The 27,551-nt window shown below is 37.5% G+C and overlaps 1 protein-coding gene across 1 annotated transcript in view; it reads left to right on the top strand.

Moving 5' to 3' along the window:
* PLCB1 (phospholipase C beta 1) overlaps window positions 1–25,084 on the top strand; it is a 242,186-nt gene extending 217,102 nt beyond the window's left edge. The window contains exon 29 of the mRNA XM_019635243.1: window positions 21,775–25,084. Within this exon, the coding sequence (XP_019490788.1) occupies window positions 21,775–22,002 (228 nt within the window). The 3' untranslated portion in view covers window positions 22,003–25,084. The remainder of the gene's footprint in view (window positions 1–21,774) is intronic.
* The last annotated feature ends 2,467 nt before the right edge of the window (window positions 25,085–27,551 follow it).

Here is a 27,551-nt window from a genome sequence, read left to right as displayed (position 1 = left end):
TTTGAATAACAAGGCTTTATAAAGTGATTTTATTCCATGCAGCTGAGTTGGAGAACATTTTGTTTTAATCACTCTGGAAACTTTCAGAATCCCTTCCTAATTCTGAGGTTGGTCAGATAACTCTTATTGAAGTCTTTTTTTCAGTGTAGACCCCAAATTGAAGTCAAATAAAATGTTTTCAAAGGTTATGGATTATTCAACTGAATAAATGTCTACTTGAATGTGGTAAGACCTAGATAACACAGTGGGAATAGGAGACAGAAGGAAACAAGGACATAATATCCTGTATTCCACTCCACCATGATAATATGTATCAATTTTGTCTTTGTTCTTTTATTCTATATAAAAGTTTCCATCAGCTTTCTAGTGAATCGTTGAGAAAATACAAATATGTGGGCTTCTTGCTAATGGTTGGTAGGAGAGGAGGTTATTATACATAATTGGAGACTATGGTGTAAGAATAACTGAGTTTGAATTCTGACTTCATTACTTACCAGCTGTGTGACTAGCTGTGTCGCTTTGCCATTAAACAATACTAGTATTTACTTCATAGAATAATAGGAGAATTCCAAGAGGTAATCTATGCAGATAATCCATGCCAGTCACTTAACCTAATGCCCAGCATATAAAAACGCTCAATAAATATTCATAGAAATAGACATTATTATTTGACAACTATTACAGTACAGTTACTAAGGGCCTAGTGGAAGAAAACCTTTGTGTTTAAGACACTGGCAATTAGTTTGTTTTCATGTGTGGTAACTGGAGGCTTTGATTTTATGGATTAACTCAGAGAGGCTGGTCTCCCCACAGTGATTCGAAGTTCCCAAATCAATCATATGTACTGATTTGGCAATTCATCTTGTATGCATATCTCATGTTATATAATTTTGCCTTGGCTCACCAATTATAAGTTTCTATAATTTAAGTTGTCTCTTCTTAAGAGATAGCTATTATTATACTATTCGGGATTCCCTAAGCCAACTACCACAGAGAAAATCATTTACATTATAAGTAGGTGTTCAATAAATATTCATTAGTCAACTCAAAGATTAATTGAAGTAATCATACGCCTCCTCAGGGACTCAAGCTGGATGAATAAGAAACAGCATCTCAAGGCATATTCTCTTTGAGAAATTAGTATATTATCAGTGTGTCCTCAATTGTTCCTTGAACACGATTTTCCTGATGTCTTAAGAGAACTCATGAGAAGAGTTTATATACTGATAGGGTAACCATTAATGGTTTGGAAGCTCAATTAGTTGCTTGATTTTCAACTCATTATTTTGACCATGTGGTGGACATAACTTTCTTAAAACAGTCCATGTTTGACTTGACAAATTTCCAATTTTATTCTGTTACATATTTTCCAAAGAAGTTGGTTACTGATTAAATAAATATTAGACACAAGAATAAATATTTTAGGGGAGTAAGAGAAGAAGGTGAATAGAAATTTATGGGTGAGTAAAAGGGAAGGAAAACCAAATCACCAGGGGTTTTTTGGTTTTGGTTTTTTTTTCTGATTATATTTTAATTCAATAGACTATATTTTAAATCAGGTTTTATGACTTGATTAGTGACATTTCTACTTGAAAATGTTGATTGCATTTGGCTCCTAAGTATGACATACAACCATGCTTGTATAAAGCAAATGAGTTTGATTTGTGTATTTATATTAGTAACGTGATCCAGGCACAAGAACTGTTAGTAAAGGAAAATGCACTTACTATGTTTGTTTGAGATGTAAAATTCATTAATTGATAAAATGGATCATCTTCTTTGAGACAGAGCATTTGTTTAAATGGCAGGCTAATGAGGGAAAATGTCAATTAACTTTTGATTTATTAGAAAAACATTACAAATATTCATTTTGATGGTTAGATATTATATGCTTATTTGATAGCAGAAGCATTTTCCTTTAAACATACACACATCTCTGGTATTGTTATTCAATTATTATTTTAATGCAAAAGCCATTTCTTGAAGATACCATTATGTCGTATTTTTGTTGTTAAACCCAAGGCAATAACATATTTCCTCTTGTGGAATACATTTGGTCTTCTTTTGATGGGATAAAATGCTTTTGGATATGCTCACTATTGTCATACATTATTTATTCATCTTAATGTTTAGCATAATTTTTCTTGACAACCTTTCTTCCACTTGAAATGTTATATAACGAAAACGCCAGAGCCGACTGGCATTTGAGTTTAGACCTCTTTTCCATATGCTGCTGGATGAAGAGGGAGAAAAACATTGTGCATCATCACTATGCGGGGCACATTTCAGCCACCGCCTATCTTTTCTCCTGTACATCAATTTCTCTTCTCCACAGAAATAATTTCACAGCAGTTTAGACTCCTGTTACATTATACATGACCACAGAGGTTAAGGTCTACATAAAAGGGACCAAAGATATCCAAATTCAAATTTACTTGGATTGCTGCTTGAATTTAATTTAATGGCCTCTTTAATGCCACTTAGATCTGTATAGATTCAGAAAAGAATGGATGGATATTTTTTAATCTAAATATTAGCATTAAGTGATTTATGATAGACCTCCAGCTCAAGTAATTTATAAGCAAGTCAAATAATATCAACATGCATTAGACACTAGGCACATCAATCCAAAAACTGTAAGAAAACCCCTGTAATTTTTACACCTAATATATGCCAGCTAAATAAACTCAGACTAAGCTAATATCTTAGGGTGGGTTCCCCAGAAGCCGACCCTGAGACAAGGATTTGAGTACAAGCAAGTGTTGCTAAGAAGTGATCCCAAGAAACTGGTCGGGGGTAGGGAAGTGTGGCAGGAAAGGAAGGCGGCCAATATACGGTGTGTTTGTGCTCAATCCTACTAGGGAACGCTGGGGACTGTAGAATATGCATCTTAGGGTTATTCAGTCCAAATGGTAAGGGAGCTGGGGGATATGTATGTCAGCCTGTGTGCAGTACTTCCAGCCAGCTGTACTCTCCACGAGAGAAAGCAAGCAGTTGGAAATAGGGCAGTCTGCATTACGAAGGTTAGTCCAAAGTGTTTAGGTTGGGCAGTGACAATCACTTCTATAGTTGTTTGCAGAATTGGATGAGAAGCTCCCCCATATTATCACACTACAGCCTCAGTACTTCCAATGTTCGTGGCATTGAACCCAGTACCTTGTATCTGCTATATACACCTTGACAATTGTGAAGTGTGTTTAGGTTTATAAAATATTTTCCAAATTTGACACTACTTTTTTGGCAAGCCCCCTTCATTAAATATATGACTGATTCTCAAAAATTCATGTATATACTCGTAAGACTTAAGTTCTAACTTATGTTCTAAATCAGTGGCGCTCAAAGTTTTGGATTCATCATACTTGATCAGAGTGTTTAATAACACACAGATGATGGAGCCTCTACCCCAGAGTTCCTGATTCAGTAAGTTTGGTGTGGGTCTGAGAAGTTGCATTTCTAACAAGATCCCAGGTGATGCTGACACTCTATGTAACTGCACTCTCCGCTTGCTCCAGCCTAATCATTTCTGTGTTTTACCATTCTTACCAAAACAAGGATGTTATATTCTTTAGCTAAAGAAAGTATATTTTGAAATACATTTTCTGTCTAATTCTAACTGGAAGAGTTAAGCAGAGGAAGTTTTTTCCACCTCTGAGGAAGTCAGACAACTCGAGGTTGAAGTCGTTTATCCACAGTTGAAAACTCTGTCGTATTTATTTAATTGATATGTATTGAAACATGGTCATTCATGGTAAGGACTCATAGGTAGGAATTAGATTGATAGGTTTTCTGTTTATATTTTATATAGCTCTGTAAAAGTTATGTGTGTAATAATACTTTTCATTATTGCTAGGTCACTGATCTCTTCTCCATCAAGAGATATTTCAAACTTTTATGGTGTTTTCGCTGACTTAGTATACAATTAGACAAATAATAATGTTTTTTTAAAAAAACCAATTCAGATAATGACATGAATGGGCCCTTGATAAAGTTAAGTGGCAGTCACCTGGAAAAGCATGCAGGTGATGTGTAATGGTGTCCAGTACTGCTGGTCTCAGGTAATTCCTATTCTGTGATATCTAGGAGAGGTGATCACTCCCTCCTTTGTGCTACTACTGTATGTTAGTTATAATTTTATCAAAGTACTTATCTAAGCATAGCACATTATTGTTTTATGTTTTCATTTATGTATCACGTTTTCCCATTGGTCTGAGGACTCCTTGAAACCAGGGCTGTCTCTCATTCACATCTCTATGCCTAGCATTAGTCACAGTGCCAGGTACATAGAAGGGTACTCAAGAAATTTTAAATAGATGAATGAATAAATCAATGAATGTGTGAAGGATTAAAGACAAAAAAAAAAGTGAGCAAATGAGCCATGAACCATTGGAATTTGCTGTCCAGTTCAGTGTGGCAAGCATTGGGATATATACAATGATTTGGGATTAAGATGGCTCTCTGGCTAGCAAGGCCAATTGAGAACCAACCAGAATAGGCTTGGTAGAAGCTACTAGACTTTTCTGTCACCAGTAGCTTTCCCTAAAGCCATTTGTCCCTGTGTAAGTAAGAATGTCTATGATCCATCAGAAGGGCCTTTAAACCCCTATATTGGGTGAGTTGAAGAAATCATCCGTTTTTAGAAGTAACCCCATGGTTGTATGATGCCAGGAGATGATTAGCTGATGGGAACATGGAAGCAAAAAGCATGATTTAGCTGAATAGCTCTGCCTTGTTATCTAAGCCAAAGAACAAGGAATAATGTCTTAAAATTGATTTGCAATAATACTTCATCGAAGTCACCCATTCCTGTTCTTACAAGAGTATCTTCATTATAGTCATGCCCCATAGGTTCTATATACATGTTAATCCAATCATAGCAATGGAAGAAAAGAGTTTTTTTTTCCTTTTTGCATTTTCCTTGTAGAAAAGTAATAGACAAAGATTAGTGGAACCCCAGTGTTTTATAACACTAGCTCTTTTTCTCTTATAGCTATAAAGTAGCTACAGAGTACTCAAGATTTATTGTTAAGATTATTCTCTAATTCTACTTTAAATCTAGAATAACCAAATAAGCTCCAAGCTACTTTATTTTTTTTATTTTTTTTAAAGATTTTATTGGGGAATTGGGGGAAGGGAACAGCATTAGGAAATCGGGGAAGGGGAACAGGCAAGTTGCTGTCCCCTTGCTCTTCAGTCTAGTTGTGGAGGACGTTGCTTCACTGGCCCATGTTGGTATTATCATTGCACTCTTCCCGGGTGAGGCAGATCGGTCGCCAGCCTCTGGATGGCTGCTTATGGAGGCTCACGGCAGCTCACACCAGCTGCCGGCCACTCACGCTGGCTGCCAGTCACTCACGGTAGCTTATGGCAGCCCACTGCAGCGCCGCTGCAGCCTACGCTGACACCAGCAACTCACGGCAGCCCTGCTCCAGGTCGAGCTGTTGTTCACAATCTTAGCTGTAGAGGGCGCAGTGTCATTGGCCCTCATATGTGGGATCTGAACCGGGGCCCTGATGATCAGAGCTGGCATCCCAAGCCAACTCCTAACCAACATGCCACTCGGCGGGCCCAACCCCAAGCAACTTTAAGAGGCCATCTTTATGGTGTAAAAATTAGTTAATAAAGATGAATCATAAATAGGAGAAATATGCCTGATATCTACATGTATATTCATCATTCTCCTAACTTTAATGTAAATCCTACAATTCAAATTATGTATGTGAGAATGTATTGGTTAGCATAACACTAACGGCTATAACAAACAGCATCAAAATGTCATTGGCTTCATACAAGAGAATTTTTTTTTCACATAACAGTCCAATGTGGGTGTTTTTGATTGGTGGATGGCATTCTTCCACAGAGTAATTCAGAGAACCAGGCTCTTTTCATAATGTGGCTGTATCTTCTAGGGCGTTGCTGGAAAAGGGAAAAAGACAGCAGAGATACCCCTGGATGCAAAGATAGTGAGGAGGGCTTGCAAGCATTGTCCTTGTCTAGGCAGCTGCCTTCTGGGCACAGCAGACACCATGAAAGGGCACATGTAAACTTTGCGGAAAACTAGTCATTTTCTGCAATGCAGACCAAGATAATAGAATTCAAATTTGTTATACCTAGAGTTACTCTAAATTGACTGCCACTCATATAAGACCTTAAAGATAAAGTCATTAAACACCTGTATTCCAAATCACCTCTGCAGACCTCTTGAAAAAACAACACACAAAAAAGGTGGGGATCCAAGGATCTGGCCTAGGCTTAAAAAGGAACATTTGCATAGAAACACCTTGCAATGAGGTTTATCAGATGTCCCATTCCAAACTCTGTGGGTTTAGCACAGTCATAACACCGCACTTTGATATGAGGAAATGGAAAAAAAATAGGGAGATATTCCAAATTATGTAGCAAGTACAAGAGGCACTGACTAGAATAGGGTCAAAAGCTTATCCCTGGTTAAACTAAAGTGTGTTCCCCTTCCCGGGATGGGTGCCTTGTCAAGGATTCGGGACACCCGCACAATGTGGTAATGTCTCCACTGATGTAGCAGAGAGGAAGGAGTCCAATCCCTGAATGGGAAGGCCTCAGTAGACTTTGGGGTAATTATCTATCAAGTTCAAAGATAAACCAAAAGCATATGAGGTCTGACAATTAAGTTTGCAAACTTGTTGCAATGATGTTGCTAAGCTTTTTCTGATATCAGAGGGATTATTCATTATGAATTTGTACCAACTGGACAAACAGTTAACTAAGTTTACTATTTGGAAGTGCTGAAAAGGCTGCATGAAAAAGTTAGACGACCTGAACTTTTCACCAACAATCCGTGGCTCTTGTATGATGACAATGCACCAGCTCACACAGCACTGTCTGTGAGGGAGTTTTTAGCCAGTAAACAAATAACTATATGGGAACACCCTCCCTACTTGCCTGATCTGGCCCCCAATGACTTTTCTTTATGGGAAGATAAAGGAAATATTGAAAGGAAGACATTTTTGATGACATTCAGGACATCAAGGGGAATATGATGACAGCTCTGATGGCCATTCCAAAATTGCTTTGAAGGGTGGACTAGGTGCTGGTGTCAGTGCATAGCTTCCCAAGTGGAGTACTTCAAAGGTGAACATAGTGATATTCAGCAATGAAGTATGGAGCACTTTTTCTAGGATGAGTTCGCCAATTTAATTGTCAGACCTCATACATTACTCAGATATTCCAGAAGTTACAAATTGGCCTGCACAGTGTTGTTGTTGTTGTTGTTGTTGTTGTTTTAATTTCTAATGTAGGTGCCAACCCTGACAAACCAGATGGTTTAACATGAAAATACAGATTGCTAGCTTCTTTTGAAAAATCAGAAGATGTGGCAACCTTGGGCATCCACGTGGCCGCAATCTAGTTGGCAAGATCAGATAATTGCTCTTTGTAACCGAGGAACACCCTCTACAATCACCACAGTTCCTGCCTGGTCCCAGCCATTCATTTACCTTTCTACTTGGCCCTGTTCAGTTTACTCTCTCCAAGAAACTCCATTATGGCTTCCAACCTCACCTTGGGCGGAGAATTCAGGCATGGCAATCAGGCTTCTCAAAACCCTCATAAATAGAACAAAGATCTATTTGCCTTTCAGATGAAGTTGTAAACGGACAACCCCAAAACCACAGCAATGTAAGCAGGAGACTAAACATCATATTTAGAAGGCGTGACTCTATAATTAGAAAATCCTCTCTCCCTAAGCATCAAAATAAATTATCTTGATAAAATCCTAGTACCACTAACCACTCTTGAAATATACATTTATAAAAAGAAAAAGAAAAACCAAAACTAATTTTAGGTGATCAGGAGACGGGCATTCTCCAGGGACATGGCTGAGTTCATTCTAGGACATTTGACACAGCCTGTCTCTTGGTTTTCAAATGCGATGCACAGGCTGTAAGTCAGAAAAAAAGAGCAGTTTTAGCTACTCCTTAACTTAGGTAATAACTAATGCTTGGCAAGTCCTAAAAGGAGTTAAGACAAAGGTGTGTGCAGATGCGATCTGAAGGGAGGCCCACGCAAGGGTGGAGCCTCCTTGAGAATAAGTCTTCACAGACCATTTCTGGCATGTCTTAAAGGATCCCAGCCCAAGATTTGCCAAGGAGGATGTTTCACTGGGACTCCCACTTCTCTGAGATGGTTGCAGGCACCATCTGCGCTATAGACATTTCTTTCTAATGTGACTTGGTATCAGAATTAAATTCATAATGTAAGTTCAATTCTTCCCCGCTGGTGGCATTCCACTTGATTGAAAAGAAATACACACTTCATCTAAACATAATTAGCCTTTGAATAACCTTTTATTTCAACTGACTTGAGACTTTTTATTGATTCCTGTTGGGGTTTATGTGGTTGAGAGAATGGGATCTTTCTGGTGTTGTCTTTCTCCCATGGACATGAATCGCCCTTTACCCGTCGTGCTGTTCCTGCTTATAGTGCAGCTAAATCAGGAGCCACAAACTGGTAACTTGAGACTAAACTGAACCTTTTATTTGACTCTTGGTACATATTAACATTTTTGAATTTGAGTGTTTTAAACATGAAATACAATTCCAGCTGGCCACAGTTCTTGATGTTTCTCTATGGCCTTATACAAACCCTAATTCACAGATTTATGTTGTTTCTTGGGCCCCACAGATATTTGAATTAAGAAATTTGGGGATTAATGTACATGTATTAAATTGGTTAATATATGAAAAGTCCTAAGAACAGCGCCTGCCACACAGTAAGCACTCAGTAAATTGTAATTATTACCATCATGATATTACCATCATGATTTTTATGGTTTTATAGTTCCCTGCAATTTACTAGCAATATTTACTAGATTGGTCCTAGCCCAAGAGATTTTTCTTTTTGCTTTGAAGCTAAGATTTTTTTCCTTATTTCAATTTTTCCATTTGCTTATTCTTTCTGGTAGTATCTGACTCTTTACAGAAATAATCTGATTAAATTAGACTGCACTTAATGGCAAACAGGAAAACAGCCAGCTGACCAAATAAACAGATGCTAAACTGAAGAATGATGTAGGGGATAGTAAAAAGCCTGTGTCTTCCAACCATGACAGGCACAAACAGAAAAGCCCAGTGGACTTAGAAATAGACCAGGCTGATGGCAGCTGGGTGAGAGTCATTGTTTTCCATGAGTTTTACTCCAGTATTAAACAGGGCAGCATGTCGGTAAGACTCTATGCCATGGAACGCCATCGCAGCATCACTTGCAGTAAAAGATACTCCCAATTACTTTGTGAAAGCAATTTTGAAATCCTAGACATGCAAGAAAGATATACTGATGTTATTTGTGATTCTTCTCTTGAAACACAGAAGAATATTGGATTACTGTGATCTCCACAAATCCTGTTTTTTTCAGTGAAGGGTTGTCCAGGAATGGTGGGGACAGAACCCTGGATTAGGAGGCAAGAGTTTGGTGGCCAGATTTTAATTTTGTGCTAAACCACTTGAGTGGGAGTCTTCCTTATTAAAAGAATGATGGGTAACAATGTGCTGAATATGTATTCACTCAAGGTTATAAAACAAATCTCTTAGCTTCCTTATCCTAGAGCACAGGTCTTTAAAGATTGAAACCATCTTTTGGTATTTCACGAACAATAGTAACTTTCAGTTTAACAAGGTGTCTCTAGATTATGATTAATCATTTTCATAAAACCAAAGTTGTTTTCCTCATTCACAATCATTTTTATTCCCAGCTATGACAGGCTCTAGCTGAGTCTTCCTACAGAAAGCACCTAAATAAAAATACAAAGCTCCGAAACCTTAATAGCAGACACCTATAAGAGGAGAGGACTTAAGTGCTGACACAAAAATTTCAAGGTCTGGAACACACACATTAGCTGGGATGAAGTGGCTTACCAAGATGGATAATTATTGCCATACATTGTAGTGTCATTTTCTCTCAGATGATGAACGGTTATGTATCTAAGGCAGCAAGAGTCTGGCTCCTGGGACATGGTGAACAATTCGTTCCATGTCAAGGTCACAGAATTTCATGCACACTCTTGAGAGAAATTATGGGAGTCGTGGGAGAAATGCTACAGTAACACTGTGTAACAAATAAAATCTCACTGGCATGCAATCATAAATATTTATTGAGTTCACCAGTTTGCAGAGTTCAGCTGACCTGGACTGAGCGTAGCTGACCTTAGGCAGGCTTATTCATACATCTGTGGTTAGTTATAAGTCATATAGATGACCCTACTAATCAGCTGGACTTGCTTACATCTCTGGATGCCATCCAGATGATCTTCGATGATTTGAGCTATGTGGCTGGGATGATTGGGGTGGCTCAGCTCTGTTCCATGTGTCTCATCCTGTACCACACTAGCCCAGGCATGTTCCCATGACCATGGTAGAACAACAAAAGTGAAAGCTAAAATGCACAGGTGCTTTTTCAAGCCACTGCTTGGGTTGAGTCTACTAACATCCTATTGGCCAGAACAAGTCACATGACTACCGCATAGTCAAGAACTAAAGAGAAAAATTTAAAGTCATAAGGCAAAGACTGTGGATACAGAGAGAGGTGAAGTATTGGGGCCATTAATCCAGTCAATCTATTGCAGAGGAGAATCAACTAGGGTTCTGAGCCTAGTGTTGCTATTAATAAGCTATCTTTGGCAACACCACTTAACTTTTTCTGGCCATAGGTTTATACTAAGTGAAAGGAAAAGGTTTGACTATATAATTTCTAAAATCTCTCTCCAATACTAACTCTTGGACGGGTTGAGTATACAATTGCTAATGTTCCTTTCAAAGATTTCTATGGGAATCCCTAGATGCCTGTAAAATGATTACAAAAGACATTTTGAAATACACTTTAAGAATCAGAATAGGTATAAATTATGGGTTAAGTTAGGAAATTGCAGCATTTCAAGAGAGGTATACTGGAGAAAGGACGGTGGAGAAGGAATGAGGACAGAGCTGGGGAAAAAGTCACAGGAATCTGACTATGTTCTTTGCTATATTAAGAGCAAATTTCTCCTGGAGGTAGTTTCATGGAGTATATGAATCATAGAGAAGTTTACACATAAGAACTATGTCAGAATGCATTTGGCTTTGACTTGAAATAAAATTTAAAAAGCACACTACTTGTCACCCTGGAAGGATTCTAAGTTTTTCATTCTCCACATCGCCAAACATAGGGCCTTGCACCAATCAGATAATATTCAAAGGTACTATTTGTTGAGAAATGCTTCAAAATCAACAACAATCTAGCACATATCCCCAAAAGAGAGCTCTAACAAATACCATAATTGTGTTGCATTGACCACATAACGACTCAAATGATATAATTGGAAAGAACAACGCCTTTATAGTCGACAGGGTTCCAGATGTTTTCAGCTGCAAGTTCTTTTGGTTTTCTCTCTTTAGAAATAATGTTATACAAAATTAATTAATAAGCAAGCACAATATGTTAATTACTTAACATGCATGGATCTCATTTGAATCTTTTAACAATAACCTGTGGAAATGGGCATTATTATTCCCATTTTATATGAGATGATTTAAATTCCAAGGGGTTAAATAAGCTACCCAAAGTCATATTTGGTAAAATGCAAGCACCTTATGTGGAGAGAAAATCTTATCTATCCATCAATGAATTACCCACCTATGTAAATCTGTGGCAACAGTTTAATTTGTGATAGCCTGTCTAGACTTTTGCAATAATAGTCTAGTTGGTGTTTGTTCAAAAAATGAAAATTAATTTTCATATCATTTTCAAACAAATATATTTAGTTAGGAAAAATCTGCAAAAAATATAAGCATAAGCCATACTTCAGCACTTGATTAAAAACCTCAGGAATTTACACCTATTGTAAATTAACTGTATTCTTTTACATTGGTGTGAACTGTCCAAATTATTTCTGTTTAGGTCTGGAGTATTTTTTTATTTTGCCCCAGAAACACACTGATCACCATTTTACTCATTTTCTCTATATTTCAGTTGCCAATGGCAACCTTGAATTACAACGTTGAACAAATGCTGCATTTCATTTGAGTGGTTTGTAATTTTGAACTTTGAGTTCATGTTCAGTGGGAATTGTTTATCTATAGGAGATCACTCGTGCCTTGGGTTGTAGAGAAGCCAAGCAGCCTGAATTTGCTGTGTCTCTGCTGGGACTCCAAGGGTTTTATCAATTTTTGAACAGCTTTTGCTTCGATTTATTGGCACTGGGTACCCATTCACAGGGGTAATGTGAATTTGGAAACTGTACTCATTCATGGTGCTGGTTTGGGCTTCTGATTCCTTGTTGCTGACATTTTTCCTCTAATGGGTCCCATGAATCACTAGCTTCCTCGTCTTGTCCCCAAGATTATGGATTAAGATTTCCTCATCCCTGTTTCAAGTGTGGAGACCCCTGGGTTTGTGCAAGGACTTCAGTTTCAGCACTCCAACACCCAAAAATCTTAGGCCCCTCTCCCATCCTCTTAGAACCTTAAAACCCAGAGCCCCAAGATGGAGAAGCTACTCTGCTGCCCATGGGCCTTTTAGCTTTGAAATTCTTTTGTTATTCCTGTGACTTAGGGATTTTCTTTTCTCATGTCAAAACTCAGTTATAAATTTTAATAAATATATGTGTTCTGTCTCATTCAGCATTTCCCTGTGTTTGGAGTAGAAAAAAGAATTTCCCACTCAGTCAGCCATTTTGACTTAAACTCTCATTGCAATTTGTTCTAAGCAATGTTAGAAAAAAAGCAAACTAACAAAACCTGGAATGGTTGGGATATATAATGTAGTCCTATTTTCCCACATGCTCTGGTAACCTGACTGACTTCACTCTAATTTTTATATGATCCTGCTATTTCTGTTCCTGGTTGAAGTAAAAATTCATGAGATTATTCTAAAAATAAGATGAGGGTTTACAAGGTTGCTCAGCCACCCATTCTATACATGTAATGTTAATGCCTTTCCCATTGTTTTTACTAACCTCTTAGCTAATTGATGATGTAGAAGGTAAAACACCATAATCTCTGTAGTAATTACTGATAAAATTTTCCTGGTCACTCTATCCCACATTCAGCATTTTGCATTTTTCTGTTTTGTATTTTTTAAATATATTACATTTTGTTTTTATTTTAGAATACTATTTTTATACTAAAAATAAAATAACCACATTGCCAATAACCATGTTACCATCAAAATGAAAAATAGAAAAAATAAAAATACAATCTCAACACAGTTTATATTATAGAATTTCCTTTCAAAGTAATTCTGTATTCTTAGAAAATATTCCTATAGTTATAATCACAGTACATACACAACTGTGTGTAGACTTTCTTAATTTATCACAGCAATATAATCATTTTTCCCTGTTTTCATAATCATTCTTGGTTCACATTTAGTGGCTGCATTGTATTTCTTTAAGCGGACACCTTATGTTTTATTTTACAGGAACTCTAACTCTTATTGATGGTTTTGTTGTTATTTTGCTTGTTTGCTTGGTACTCTTATTATTTCCCTAATCTTTAGCAGTAAATTTCAAAATATTCTGAGCAAGATAATTATAGTACCCAATTACCATTTCCATTTCCCAAAAGCCAGAGATATTTTTAAAGGGTAAAAGACTGTGAGGAATTAAATTTTAAAAAATACAAGATGCTCCCAGAGAAGGAAAAAAAAGTAAAATAATATAAATGTTTTAATGAGAAAACAAACTGAAATAAATGATCTTATGTGTATATCAAAGGTAACATAACTATGCAAAGAATATAATTATTTCAAGTGAATTTTAGCAGAGTAATATCATTGTGCATCCTTAGTGAGATATATTCTGTGAAAAAAAAACAAACTCAAAAAAGTCTTAAGCTTCACATGTTTATTTTATTGATAGGTTATAACTTTGAAACTATTTCTGTATATTGCAATATAAAACAAATAAGTAAATATGTTAATGTTATCAGAAAGTAAAATATACAAAATTAATTACAAAACTAAAAAGATATACAAATACAAAATCAAAAAAGTTAAGAAAAAATCTATACTGTGACATTTAAATTTGAAATATCAATATGTACTAATGGTTTTTCAAAATACATGCCATAACTGTCCACTGAGATGGCCTAAATGCAATGACAGTCTGGTAGCAGTGAGCACTTTTAGCACCCAGAGATTGATTTCTGAATGCCTTCTCCACTAAAGGCTCTTTGGAAAAGTGGTTGATTCCAGGTCTGAGGCAGGGAAAGTACAAGAGGTATCTGAAGTTATCTTGTTACTCCTAGAAAGCAAGTGCTCAAAAACTAATAGGGGCATGTTGAAAAGGCCCAGAAGTCTGCCTTGAAAGGGCTTCCACTGACCTCAAAAGAGAATAATGGCTGTAACTGATTTTTTAAACATAAATAAATTAAAATAAAAATGTATAGTCCATAGTTATTTTCAGAGAGAGACAGAGAGAAGAAAAAGAAAACCCACATGCCGTCTTTTGAAATAATTACTGCCCCAATTCCTTACTCAGAAAATTTGTAATTAAAGAAAAAAGTTAAATGCTTATCCTGCCTTTTTAGGAGGAACTTTAGTTCATCTCCACATGATGAGGGAAAGCTCTTTCTTACAGAAGAATACTAGCTATAAGAAAAAATTAGAAAATTACCATTTACCCCCAATAAGATAGGCAAGAATCATCAATTTCATGAAAGGGTATTAAGGACAATTTATATGGATCCTGAGTATCACCCTGCAGAATAACTGTTAATTGCAAAAGAAAAAAACATTTGACAAAATCGAGGTCTGATCTTTACCACTTTTAGCCAACTGATCAAACTTAGAATCGCTGATAATGTGACACCTGCCACTGTGCCCACTGATACATTGCAATATGAGATATAAAGGAATATCTATATTATTCTTGCTCCAACAAATGTTTAACCTCCATCTAATTGAGCCTACAGGTTTAACTTCTATTTTATAAGAAATGCAGGGTTTCCAGACCAACTTGAATGACTCCATAAGGAAATCATCAGACAAATTTAGAAAGTGAGCATTCTATAAGAAAATTGAACAGGATTCTTCAAAAACCCAAGCCATAAAAGAATGGGAAGCAATAAATAACTCAAGTGAGAAACATGAGACAGACAAAACAACCAAATGCGATCCATGAACTTTGACCTGTGGTCAAAAAATAAGCTAGAAAAATTGGGAGGGGTTATATGAGGGAAATTTGAACATGGATGGGTATTAGATAAAAATAAGGAATTATTATTAATTTCCTTTAAATCATTAAAATATTGCCATAATATAGGAAAATGTCCTTATTTTTAAGAGATGTGTGATGCAGTATCTATGCAGAAATGTCATGAAATCTGAAATTTACTTTTAAAATGAATCACCAAAAATATATAGTGATAGACAATGATAATGCACATGGGGCATAAGATAAAAATTAATTAAGGTTATTTTAAAGAGTTTTGTTATTGTTACTTTTATTTTGTTTTGTTTTGTTTTTGAACATGTGCATTTTCCCTCTTATAGACATTATCAGATTATTGCCTAATATTTGAAAATGTCAGTTTCCCACCAGATGTTATTTCTGTTTTTTAAAAAAATGTCTTTTACCAATATAATGTCTCTTAGAAAGGTATTGTGCCATTGCACATCCCTTATTGTTAATGAGAGTATCTTCTCGTATATATATTGGATATTTATGTTTCTTTATGAATTGCTTGGGTTTTGCCCAATTTTTTACCAAAAATGATTATTTTCATTTAGATAAATATACATAATAAAATTTTCCTTTGTAGCTTACATTTTTTCTGACTTGCTTAAGAATGTCTCTGTACCCCATGGTTGTACAATTATTCACCTAGTTTTTCTCCTAAGATTTTTATTGCTTTTTGTTTTATATTAAGGTTTTTTAATACACTTGATTGGACAAAATTACTTGAGTTGGACCAGAGGTCAAATTATGAAAAACTTCCTAAATATCTGTCTCTGCATTCTCTGTAACATTTTTTTTAAAGTTTCAGTAGTTTTGTCTTTGTTATTTCACTGTAGCTTATTAGTCTCTGGTTTTAATTTGTTTCCTTAGAAAAGTGGCTTTGAGGGCTGGCCGAGTGGCTCAGTTGGTTAAGAGCTCAGTCAAGAGTGTGAGCTCTGAGCAACAGCGGTTCGATTCCCAGCCTGAGCTGAGCTGCTACTGAGCTGCCAACAGGTGGCAGGATGGCTCAGCTAAAAAAAAAAGAAAAGAAAAGTGGCTTTGATTATTTCTCTTTATAACTCAATAACCTGCCTTTTTTTTGCATTTATGTCACATTTATATTATACTAAGGTGTTTTGTTTTTTATCTGTTTGCAAACTACCCTTCATGAGTAGCTTTACTTTCTCCTTCATCTTCACTTGTATTTATATATCTAAAAAATCTTGCTTAACTAAATAAAATCCCTGTTTTAATTCTTAAGGCAGCTGAAAAAAATGTCAGAGGCAGAATACCATCCCAAGTGCAAAAATCTTTAACAATACAGTTAGGCAGGGCCGAACACACTTGAACTAGAGTGTATTGCCTTTCCCTTCTTATCTAACAGAGTTCACATAAGTGACGCGTGGGCAACATCTTTTGAAAATCAAGTCAATGAAGAAACTTACAAATTGAGTCTCACTAGTCGAATTAGAGAACTCAGCCTGGAATAAAACAAACTCCAGCAATGCTCTTGTTCGTTAAACCTGAGTATAATATAACAATCTGCCTTAAAATTAGAGATTAAATTTGACCCTGTTCCTCCCCCCTTTTTGTCCATTATCTAAAAATATATCTTATAAACTTAAGATCAAGCAAGCTCATGTGTGCTAATTTAGAAAAGCTCCAAGGCATATCCTACAAAATAAAATTTCTCATAAAGATCTATTTGTCCTATGGTGATTTTTCCCTCAAGAATGTGTTTTGAGGCCACAGCAATGAAAAGATGGGGCCAGCTGAATTAAATTATGAGTGTTTTATGAAGCCAGACCATATATGGCATGCCTTTTAATTCTTCCACTGTATCAGTGAGTTATTGCTACAATACTGCTGCCCAACAACCACAGAACTCAGTGGCATAAAACTATAAGCAGTTACTACGCTCATGAGTCTATGAACGGGCCAAGCAGTCCTTCTGGTCTGGGCAAGGCTCAGCAGATCTCAGTAGCCTTGCACCAGCCTGTGTTTAGCTGGTGGGTCAGCTAGGGGCTGGCTGGTTTATAATAGTTTCACTTTCCTGTCTGATGGTCAGGTGAGGTGGTAGAGAGGGGTATAACTGGGTCATGTGTCTCCTCCAGCAGGCCACTGCTTCACATGATACCTGAGTAAGCTTCCAACAGAGAGAGAGCAGAAACACACAAGGCCTTTTGAGGTCTAGGCTCACCAACTGCATACTGTCACTCTGGCATATTCTATTGAACAAGGCAAATCACAAGGCCGTCCCAGATTCAAGATGCTAAATACACTCCACTCTTTGACAGGAGGAACTTTAAAGGCATGGCTACAAGGAGGGGGGGAGAAATGGCTGCCGTTAGTGCAATCTATCTACCATTTCCACAAAACTTGCAGCTTGAGTTGCAGAGTCGAAAAACTCAACATGATTTTGAGTACATGAACCAGAATATGGCAATCAAATGAGGTGGCCCTCAACCCCAGCAAATAGATGACCAAGAGCAAGCCCTGGTATCCAGTGGCAGACCATCTGAAGTTCAGGATTGTGGGGAGAGAAAATTAGGAGGAATCCAAACTGAAATACCCCAGTTGGACCCAATCTCTTGAGTCCTCCGGTCTAAATCAGATTGAAATCTACTAGGATAGTAGTTAGACACTCTCCACAAGCCCAGTAGGACTCATGAGTTTGAATTAAATTCATTGCCAACAATTTAAAAAATCAGGAGATCTTACATGAAAATTTGGATTTCTGACTTCTCTTGAAAAACAAAAACCTGTCAGGCATCCGCTACAGCGAGTTTCAGGAGCGTCCTTTAGACAGAACTTATCCTCCCCACCACTCGGACTTCCTTGCACACAACCTGCTTCTCTTATTTTCATGACTTGCCTTTTCCCCCTCAATATCTGAGTTTTCAACCCTTAGGCTGGGATATTCCTAGACTCCTGACATATGGGTTTTGGGGGAACAGAGGCAGGCTTTGCTCTGCATACTTTTCATATTTTCTTACGATGAGCAAGTATTCCATTTATAAAAAGAAAAAATAAATGAAAAGCTCTAAATTGAAATTTAATAATAAATGATATTTTGTAATTAATTCATTAATAAATGAATGACTTTTTTATAGAGTGGAATATATGACACTTAATATACATTAATTTAACTTAATACATTAACTATTGTAACAGATTAAAATAGTTTAGAATACAATAACATTCATTACTAACCCATGATAAAAGGAAGAGTCCACTAAAGTTATAATTTAGCCATAACTGGGTTAATTGTTAAAAAATAATAATTTAAATTAAATTATTATTATTGTGATATTGTGATTTATAATAAGGAAAATATACTTGGTCTTAGTCCCAGTTTCCAGCACAGAGCTCCTAAAACCCTAGGAGTTTCCTAAGTGCTGAGGCAATGCAGGTATCTTTTCTTATGTAAATAAAGTGACTTATGGAAAGCACCTAGGGATGGGAGATGGTTGCCATAAGAACCAGCCACATGATTAGAGAGTTGAAACTTTTAGTCTTCCGCCTCTGACCTCCAGGAAGAGGGGAGGGCTGGAGACTGAGTTGAGTGGCCAGTGGCCAATGCATTATATTGACCGTGGTATGTAATGGAGTCTCCTTGAAAACCCAGGAGGATGGGGTTTGGCGAGCTTCCTGGTGGGTGAGCACGTGGAGGCTGGGGAGAGTGACGCAGCTGGAGAGGCCATGGAAGCTCTGCACCCGTTCCCATACCTTGCCCTGCGCATCTCTTCCATCTGGCTGTTCCTGAGTCATAGTCTTTTACAATAAACCAGTAATCTACAATATTGTAGTAAGTGAAACGTTTCTCTGAGTTCTGTGAGCCGCTCTAGCAAATTAAGCAAGCCCACTGGGGGTGAGGGGGTTGTTGGAACCTCCAAACTATGGACAGTGGGTCAGAAGCACAGGTAACAACCTGGACTTTTGATTGGCATTTGAAGTGGGGTGGGTATGAGAGGCTGTCTTGTAGGACTGAGCCCTTAATCTGTGGGAACTGACAGTATCTCCAGGTAGACAGTGCCAGAATTGAGTTCAATTGCAGAACACCCCGCTGGAGATGCAAAGAATGGCTTGGTGGTGTGGGGGGTAAAACCTCCACATCAGAACTGGGTGTAGAATTGTAATTATTAAAATTAAATTATTAAAAATAATTAGAAAATGTTAAAGTACTTAGCATTTGGCATATATATATGAAATAGCATTATCAAGCAACATGGGGTCTTGTCCACCAAAAACCTAAGAGAAATTAACTCCTAGGTCAGGAACAATATACAGTGTCTATCTATAGCTGAAGGTCCTCCCATCCTCCTAAATGAAAACTGCAATGTGCTGTTCCCCGAACCCAGGGCCTCTTGCTTTTCTCCCATTCCCTACATTCTTTGGAAAAGAAACTTTTTAACTGCATGCATTGCTGAATTAAAATTGAGGCAAATCGATGATGAGGTCCGGATGGTAGCAAAGGGAAACTACCAAACACCAGGCAGAGATTTCACTCAAGTAAGAGTGTGTGACTGGGTAAAAGCCCCACCTCCTTCTAAACTGTCGGGACTCCTGGGAAGAATTGGTCATTGTCTTATTGTGTCTGATGCTCCAAAGGTTCGCCTATCTCCCACACTAAGGGTGGGGCTATGTGTGATGGTACCCTGATAGTATCAGGGCCTCTTGGTACCTCTCATAGAGTGTTTCCTTCTTGACTTAGAATTCATAACCAGCATAATGTATTCATCAATACCCCACATTTTATATCTGGGGAGAATAGATGAGTTGTAATACTCAGGCCAAGCTATTTTTATCAGGTACTTTTTGATATGGAAAAAAAAAAGTCATTCAAATAGATCCACAATCCATTATCTGAGACTCTTGGGGCCTGTTGTTTTTCAGAATTCATATTTTTTCTGACTGTAGAAAGGTAATAGGCTACATATACCATGGGTATAATATCCCAGAGAGGCCTGGATCACTCTCATAATCACACAAATTAATGTGCATTGGACTGTGCATTGGATATTCACCTGAAGTGGGATAAATAAGGATTATAAATAGCCTTACATCAGCTAATGTCAGTGAGTTTGCCAAAAATTTACCAAAAACGTATGTACTTCAGAACTTTGGTGATTTTAGAATCGCAGATAAGGGATTCTAAATGTGCATTTAATAACTAAGCTTTGGCAAAATCTCTCTGGTATAGAAGCAAAAGCACAAAGGAGTTGAAGTAGGGGATGTTCTCAAGCTGCAGGCAGAGAATGGGGTGAGGAAAGGCGATCAAGACACCGAGGGATAGATGCCCTGAGCACTGCCTTCACCCCACACAGTCCAGGGCTCAGAGCAAGCACCTGAGACTGCGCTGAAGCTGCAGATAGAGGACATATTGCCAGGATCCAAACAAACAGTAAAACTGGGAGCTCAGAGTACAACCAGGACAGGAAGTAATCAGTGTCCAAAGTAGACCAGCGGTATTGGCATCCCACTGTGCACTGAGAGATGCAAGACCTTGGGCGTCACCCAGATCTCCTGAATCAGAATAAAAAATCAAAATCCCAGTTGATTTGTGTGCACCTTCAAGTTCAAGAAGCATGAAAAGAAACCCTTTAATGATTTTAAGGACATATCTTAAGAAAAGCTGTCTCAGTGCTCCTAAGGGGAGAAAAAACATTTAGTCTCATATGCCGTTTCTAAGATTGTACTCCCTATTTACCATTTAATAAGCAAAGAGAATTTTATTTAAACTTCTGGGTTTTGAATCTGCTTAGCACAGCAGAGCTTCCCAGCAGGCAGCACCCACCTCTGGCCCTGCCCCTCAGCCCATTTCTCTGAAGACCTCAGCTTTATTTGCTTTGTGATTAGGGCCACCATGTAAGTCTGCATTTAAAGAAAGGGCTCTGTGACATTTAAACGTGGGAAAATTCTCCAGAGCATTAAACAGATATAAAAAAGACAGTTTACAAAGTAGTTACAACGGTTTACAAGGCAAATCAAAATAAGAATTTAAAAGAAAATGAATCAAAATAAAGAGATTGGTACAAGAAGTCAAAATAGAAGTTAAAGTTGGTTACATGAGTATGTTTGGTTTGTAAAAATGCATCCCGCTCCTCTTTAGAAGCTTGGCTTCCCAGCCTCTGGGTGAGGCGGCACTTCATAAAGCCCACACCTTGATCCTCTGTCCACTCCAGTCAGCATCTTCTCTCTCCCCACTGTGATTCATGGTTGACCTTGGCACTCCCAGCTATCAGTAGCTTCCAACCCCTACTTCTAAGAACTTCAGATCATTGCATATCACTTCTGTAAACTTTTTCTAAAGATCCACCTCTGTGTGTGTATGTGTGTGTGTGTGTGTGTGCGCGCATGTACACATATTTATTCATATTATTGCAAATCTTTAGCTCTGTACGGCCACACATAACCTGAACTTGACTTTCAGCTATGGACAAGTGACACGTCTAACTAAACTGTTTTACATCTTCTCATAGGTAACCAGAGGATGTTATTAAAATCAATTTATTCCTCCTCCTCTTTGTACCTATCTTTCAAGAAGTTTCTACCTGGGTGGTTATAGAACCCTAAATGACATAAAAGCATCCTCTGCTCTTGGTGTCTCCCAGCTGCAGGTGGAGCTGGAGCAAGAGTACCAAGACAAGTTCAAAAGGCTGCCCCTGGAGATTTTGGAGTTTGTGCAGGAAGCCATGAAAGGGAAGATCACTGAGGACAGCGATCACAGTTCTGCTCCTTCCTCCCTGGCCTCCGAGCCTGGAAAACTGAACCACAGGCCTCCCTCCAGTGAGGAGCTAGAAGGAGACCACCCGGGAAAAGAGTTTGATACTCCTCTGTAATGGCTCCTACCAGGCCTTCAGAACATGCATGGCCATTCAAGCTCCATCGGACTCTTATCACAAAGATCACTGCCCAGAGCATCTTCCTGAGAAGCATCCCTTAGCCTAAAATCCACACCAAAAGGAGACTTCCAGAAGGACCCATGCAAACGTCTCCATGCCCAGGCTCCATGCATGGAAACTACTGCAGGTCTGCTAGTGGAGAGTGCATGTATGTGGGGTTTTGTTTTCTTTCCAGTAGTAAATGCAAGGCAGGCAACTTCCAGGCTCCTTGGACCATGTAATGAAGGACTGTCTCTTCTTTGAAGAAAATCAAACTCATGTTTTTATTTGAAGCTCTGGTGTAAAGTATTTTAAAGTACTAGAAATAGTTTGAGACATGCATATTGCTATTTAACACTATTGAACAAGCCAACTTTGAACATTTTTTTTCCCTACCTGCCCCTCAACTACCACATCTTCAAGTTAACGTGCATATTCAATTTTTCATCCTTTGCTTTGCAAGCACTGGCGGCTTGCAGTCTGCTGATTTATTTATCATAGAGGCATCAGTGTATGTGTTGCTGACATGGCTTTATCAGATGCCATAGTGATTCAAATAAGATTGTTTTCCTTCTTTTAAAAAAAAAAAGTCCCTTGATTGTATCCTTGCCCAGTGAAGTTATTCCCAGACTTAGCAATATGGCTGGTACATTTGGTTGCATGAGCAAGCTGGCCACACACTTTTAGGCAGTGGGCTATCAGAGTTAACTATTAGCACTCAAAGTCTGGGTATTCATTGTTTGTTAGCCTGTAATGAAAAATAACTACAAAGAGTCTGTTCAGTTGAACAAAAATAGTTGAGCTAATGTATGTTGAGCAGAGATTCAATCAGAGTAAACAGGTTCCAGTGGTTATTTTACTGTCTGACATTTTTTTATAGTTCATTTATTTTTAATATAGAGATAAAGATTGAATATTTATCTAGAGAATACACAGACCCACATATAAATGATATATATTATCTCCATGTATATATGTACACACTCAGCCATATAAATACAGACACATACACCACACACACACACACACACACACACACACACACACACACACACACACATTCATTTGAGTGTAGATGAGTGTTTCTTAATTGACAATGACCCAAAACTCTTCCACAAGACTTAAAATCTAATTCATGGATAAATGGATAGAGAAGACAGTGGTCAAACATCTGTAGTTTGTGGGTAAATTATATTGATATTCTAAAACAATTGATGCAGTCATTGACGCAAGTTGCAATAGACTTAGACTTAGAATATGAATTCCATACATATTTTGCAGGATCAATACTTGTTTTAGTAATCAGAATATATAAAAAATGTATAAGACAGAAATATGGAAATGTATTAGTATCTTTCATAATTTTTAAGTCTAAGAGATTTCAATTTTATTCTAACATAAAAGAATCTTTTGTTATATATTTACTATGTACATTTAATTCATGTGACTGTTTTTTTGTTAAGTTTTTATGTTAGGTGGCATAAGAAAAAGAATATATTATGGTAAAACTGATTAAAAACATTATTGAAAGGTCTTAAGTAAGAGAGAGTAATTATATAGAGGAAAATATAGCTTAGAAAGTAAGATGAAGAACATTGAAGTTGAAACCCTGAAGCAAGATGCTCACAGCTTTATTTTACTTTAAAATAAACCTGTCTGATTGTAGCTTAGCAAGACATTTTAAAACACAAAGCCAGTTGTGTCCTGAAAATTGTGTTTCAAGAATTTAATATTTTTATGGAAATTATTTTACTTAACTTTAAGCAATAACTAAGAATCACAATTAAGTTTTAATCAAACTGAAGGTTTAGTTCAAACAGGAGGAAAGAGTGCTTGATTAAAAAAGAGAAACACACACCTAGCAAGACACAAGGGGGAAAATACCCCATCCTCTCTGGAGATGATGATAGTATTTTGATCTGAAGGATTTAGAGTGTTAATTAGACACTTAATAAAACTTAATTTCAACTGAAAGAGAAATCTTTTCTAAATCATTCCACTTTTGGCACTTTGAAAGAAAGGCATTAGTCATAAGGAAGCAAGACTGGTCAAAATCGAATGCTGCATTTTTATAAACAAAATTACAGGCAGAAGAAGTAACTAATAATAGCATTCATAACCAAAAGCAATGGTGATTATTAAAGAACATTGTGTCACATTTTAGTCCAGAGATAGACTAAGGCTGAATAACCTCTACGTACACAAAACTGTTTGGGTAGTTGGATTTCATTATCTTAGCGACTCGAGTCATTTTACAATATGTTTGTATTTGGCCATTTACTGTAATCACATTTTTATATCTGTACAATGACACTTTTTGCAGTTGTGGGGTAGTGTGTAACACTGTCCATCTTGCATCATTGAAACTACTACAGTAATAGCATCATTTAATAATATTAATATTACTTGAAATAGACTAAGATAAAGAAAAGGGGTCTATATGATGTGCGGTTTTGTGCCTTTATGTATTTGGCTTGTTCCTTGTTGAATGTGTGGAATTCTGTACTGTGGTTTTTCCTGTAATAGAGAATAGAGCTGTGTATTAAATTAGACTGTGCCCCTCTGACACCTTTACACTACTGAGAATAGTGTGGTTTTGGCCGTGTAAACCAATTTACGAAGTTCTGATGACATGCCATGTGTTTTTGGTTTTTAACATTTCATTTTCACATTTCAAGATCGCCAAACATTAATTAATACTCCAGTAATAGATAAGCAGTCATTAAATAATTCTGAAAGAAAGGGTCATTGCTTGCATTACTTTGAATTTAATGTTGTGCTCGTGCACTGTATAAATATTGTTTGTGATGGATTAGACATTGTGACTATTGCCTCTTCAGAAGAAAAAAAGATAGGGCAAAGTATTTGAAGCTCTTAAAATGTACATATTTTGGTTCTTCTATCTCAAATTATTTAAAATGCATAATTCACATTTTTGTAATAATTCTATGCAATTTTGTGGCATGATGTTTCTTCCACTTGTAATTTTATGTGCTTTCATCACAAATCCAAAGGAAACAATAAAAATTTCTTAACACAACCCAGCTGTTATTGCTTGGTGTTAGGGCCAACCTTCATTTGATGGATGATGGGAACAGTCATAATGGCTGTCTTTAAGGATGTAATGGCCACCCTGAAAGAGCACATTTGTGCCTGTGCAGGAGTTCAAGATGCTTCAATGCTTGTGCCAATGAGCACCATTGCCATTACTCTGCCATTGCACTACTTCTATCCAGGAGTGGCACTGCATTCGCCTATTACTTCCATATAGATCCTCCCTTCCATTCTCCCTGCCTCCCTCCCTTCCTTCCTTGACCAAAGCTAAGGAAGGCAAAACAGTCAAAGGTTTTCTGACAAAGTTGGAAATTACAAGAACTGACAGAGTACTTGATTTAAGTTTTCTTGTAAAACAGATGAAGAGGAGTCTGCAACATTGATAAAAATATATATATATATATATTTTTTATACACACATATATACACACACATACATATATAATATATACATATTATATATATATACACATAAATATATATAATATAGATATATGTATATGTTTGATAATGTCCCTTAGGCACCTCAAATGCAGTGTATTAACTATCTATTTCTATGTTACACATTACTGCAAAATGCGGTAGCTTACCGCAGTAAGAATTATCTCTTATCTCTCATAGTCTTTGTGTGTCAAGAATGCAGAAAAAGGCAGAGCAGAGATGGCATGTCTCTACTCCACCATGTCTGGGGCATCAGCTGGAGGGTTAGAAGGCCAGGGGCTGGAATCCTCTGAAGATTTGCTTACTCATGTACCTGTGGTTGATGATATGTCAGCTGAGAGATTAGCTGGGCCTATGGGCTGCAACATCCACATGTGTCCTTTCCACATGGCCTGGGCTTTTTCACAATATAGTGGCTGGATTCCAAGGATGAGCCTCCTGAGAGACAATCAGGCAGAAGCTGCGTCAAAATTTTTATGACGAAGCCTCAAAGTTGCATACTATCACTTATGCTGGAACACATTCATTGATGCTGTCGCAAGCCCCTTCCCAGAGCCAAGGGGAACAAATACAGATGCCATCACGCATTGGGAGCAGTGTTGGTCACACTGGAGAACATGAGGGATGGAATAAATATATAGACATGACCATCTTTGGAAAATACAGTCTTCCACATACAGTGTGCACCAAACTGAACTTGTAGTTATGCTCAAACCTGCTCCACCTCCTTTTTTTCTACATCAATGAACAAAACCAATATCAATTTAGTTGACCAAGCCAAAACATTAGTATCGTCCTTTATGGCTCCCTCTCCCTCATCCCCTTTCTAATAAATCACCAAGCTGGTTCAATTCTGACCCTGTGAGAGCTCTCAGATTTGTTTACTTTCCATCCCTTTTGCTAGTATCCAAGTTTCCTCCACTATCCCCTCCCACCTGCCAAGTTTCTTCTAAGTGGTGTCTATGCCTTTAATCCTAAATCATGTAACCATTTCCCCATACTGTAGCCACACTGATCATACAAAAGCAAAAATGGGATAAAAAGCCTTTAGTTGACCTCAACTGTCTGCAAGATACAATCTAAACCCCTTAGTGAATGTTTGAGATTCTACATGATTTGTTCCTACATAACTCTCTAGCTTTATGTCTTAGTCCTCTTCTCATGCACTGCACTCCAGCCTTATGGGTAATATCACTTCCTTGGCTTTTTAAATAGTATTTCCTCAACTAATTAAACCCTTCCTTTTTGTTTCTATTTTCCTTGAATCTCTCCCCAGCACAAGCGCACACACACATACACACACACATACACACACACACACACACACACACACACACACACACACACTGAGTATTTCTTTTCCCTGGCTAACTCTGATTCATCTTTAGGTTTATAGCATAAATGTCACTTCTTCTAGGAAACTTTCTTTGATCCCACTCAAGCTCCCCCTCATTTGTGTTCCCATTGTACCCTATATCAGTTATGTATTGCTGCATAACAAATACCACCAACACTTAGTGTCATAAGCAACCATTTTCTGTTGGTTGTGAGTCTTCAGATAGGTGGATGACTCTGCTGACCTGGGCTGGGCTGATTTCAACTGGGCGCATCTATATATCTGCAATCAGCTGTGAATTGGCTGGTGGTTGACCCTGGCTAGACTCTTTCAATTGTCAGGGGATTCTTGGAACAACTAAACTGACTTGGCTCTGCTCCATAGGATTTCTTGGCCTCCAGTAGGCTAGCATGGCTTTTTACATGTCAAAGGCAGGATACGGAGAACAAGAAAAAGCATTCAAGGCCCCTTGAAGTCAAAACTCAGAACTGGCACATCATTACTTTCACTACTTTCTATTGATGAAAGTAAGTCATAAGACCAGCCTGATAAAGAATAAAAGGGCACGCAATATTATACCCCCATCAGGCGCAATGCAAAAGTTATGAGTTCAGGCACAATGCATCTACAAAACGCGTGCATGACATTTATTTATTTAAATTGAAAATGAATGAAA

This window comes from Hipposideros armiger, unplaced genomic scaffold (assembly GCF_001890085.2).
Source record: "Hipposideros armiger isolate ML-2016 unplaced genomic scaffold, ASM189008v1 scaffold_20, whole genome shotgun sequence".
In the NCBI taxonomy this organism is placed as follows: Eukaryota; Metazoa; Chordata; class Mammalia; order Chiroptera; family Hipposideridae; genus Hipposideros; species Hipposideros armiger.
This window is presented reverse-complemented; position numbering and strand designations above follow the sequence as displayed.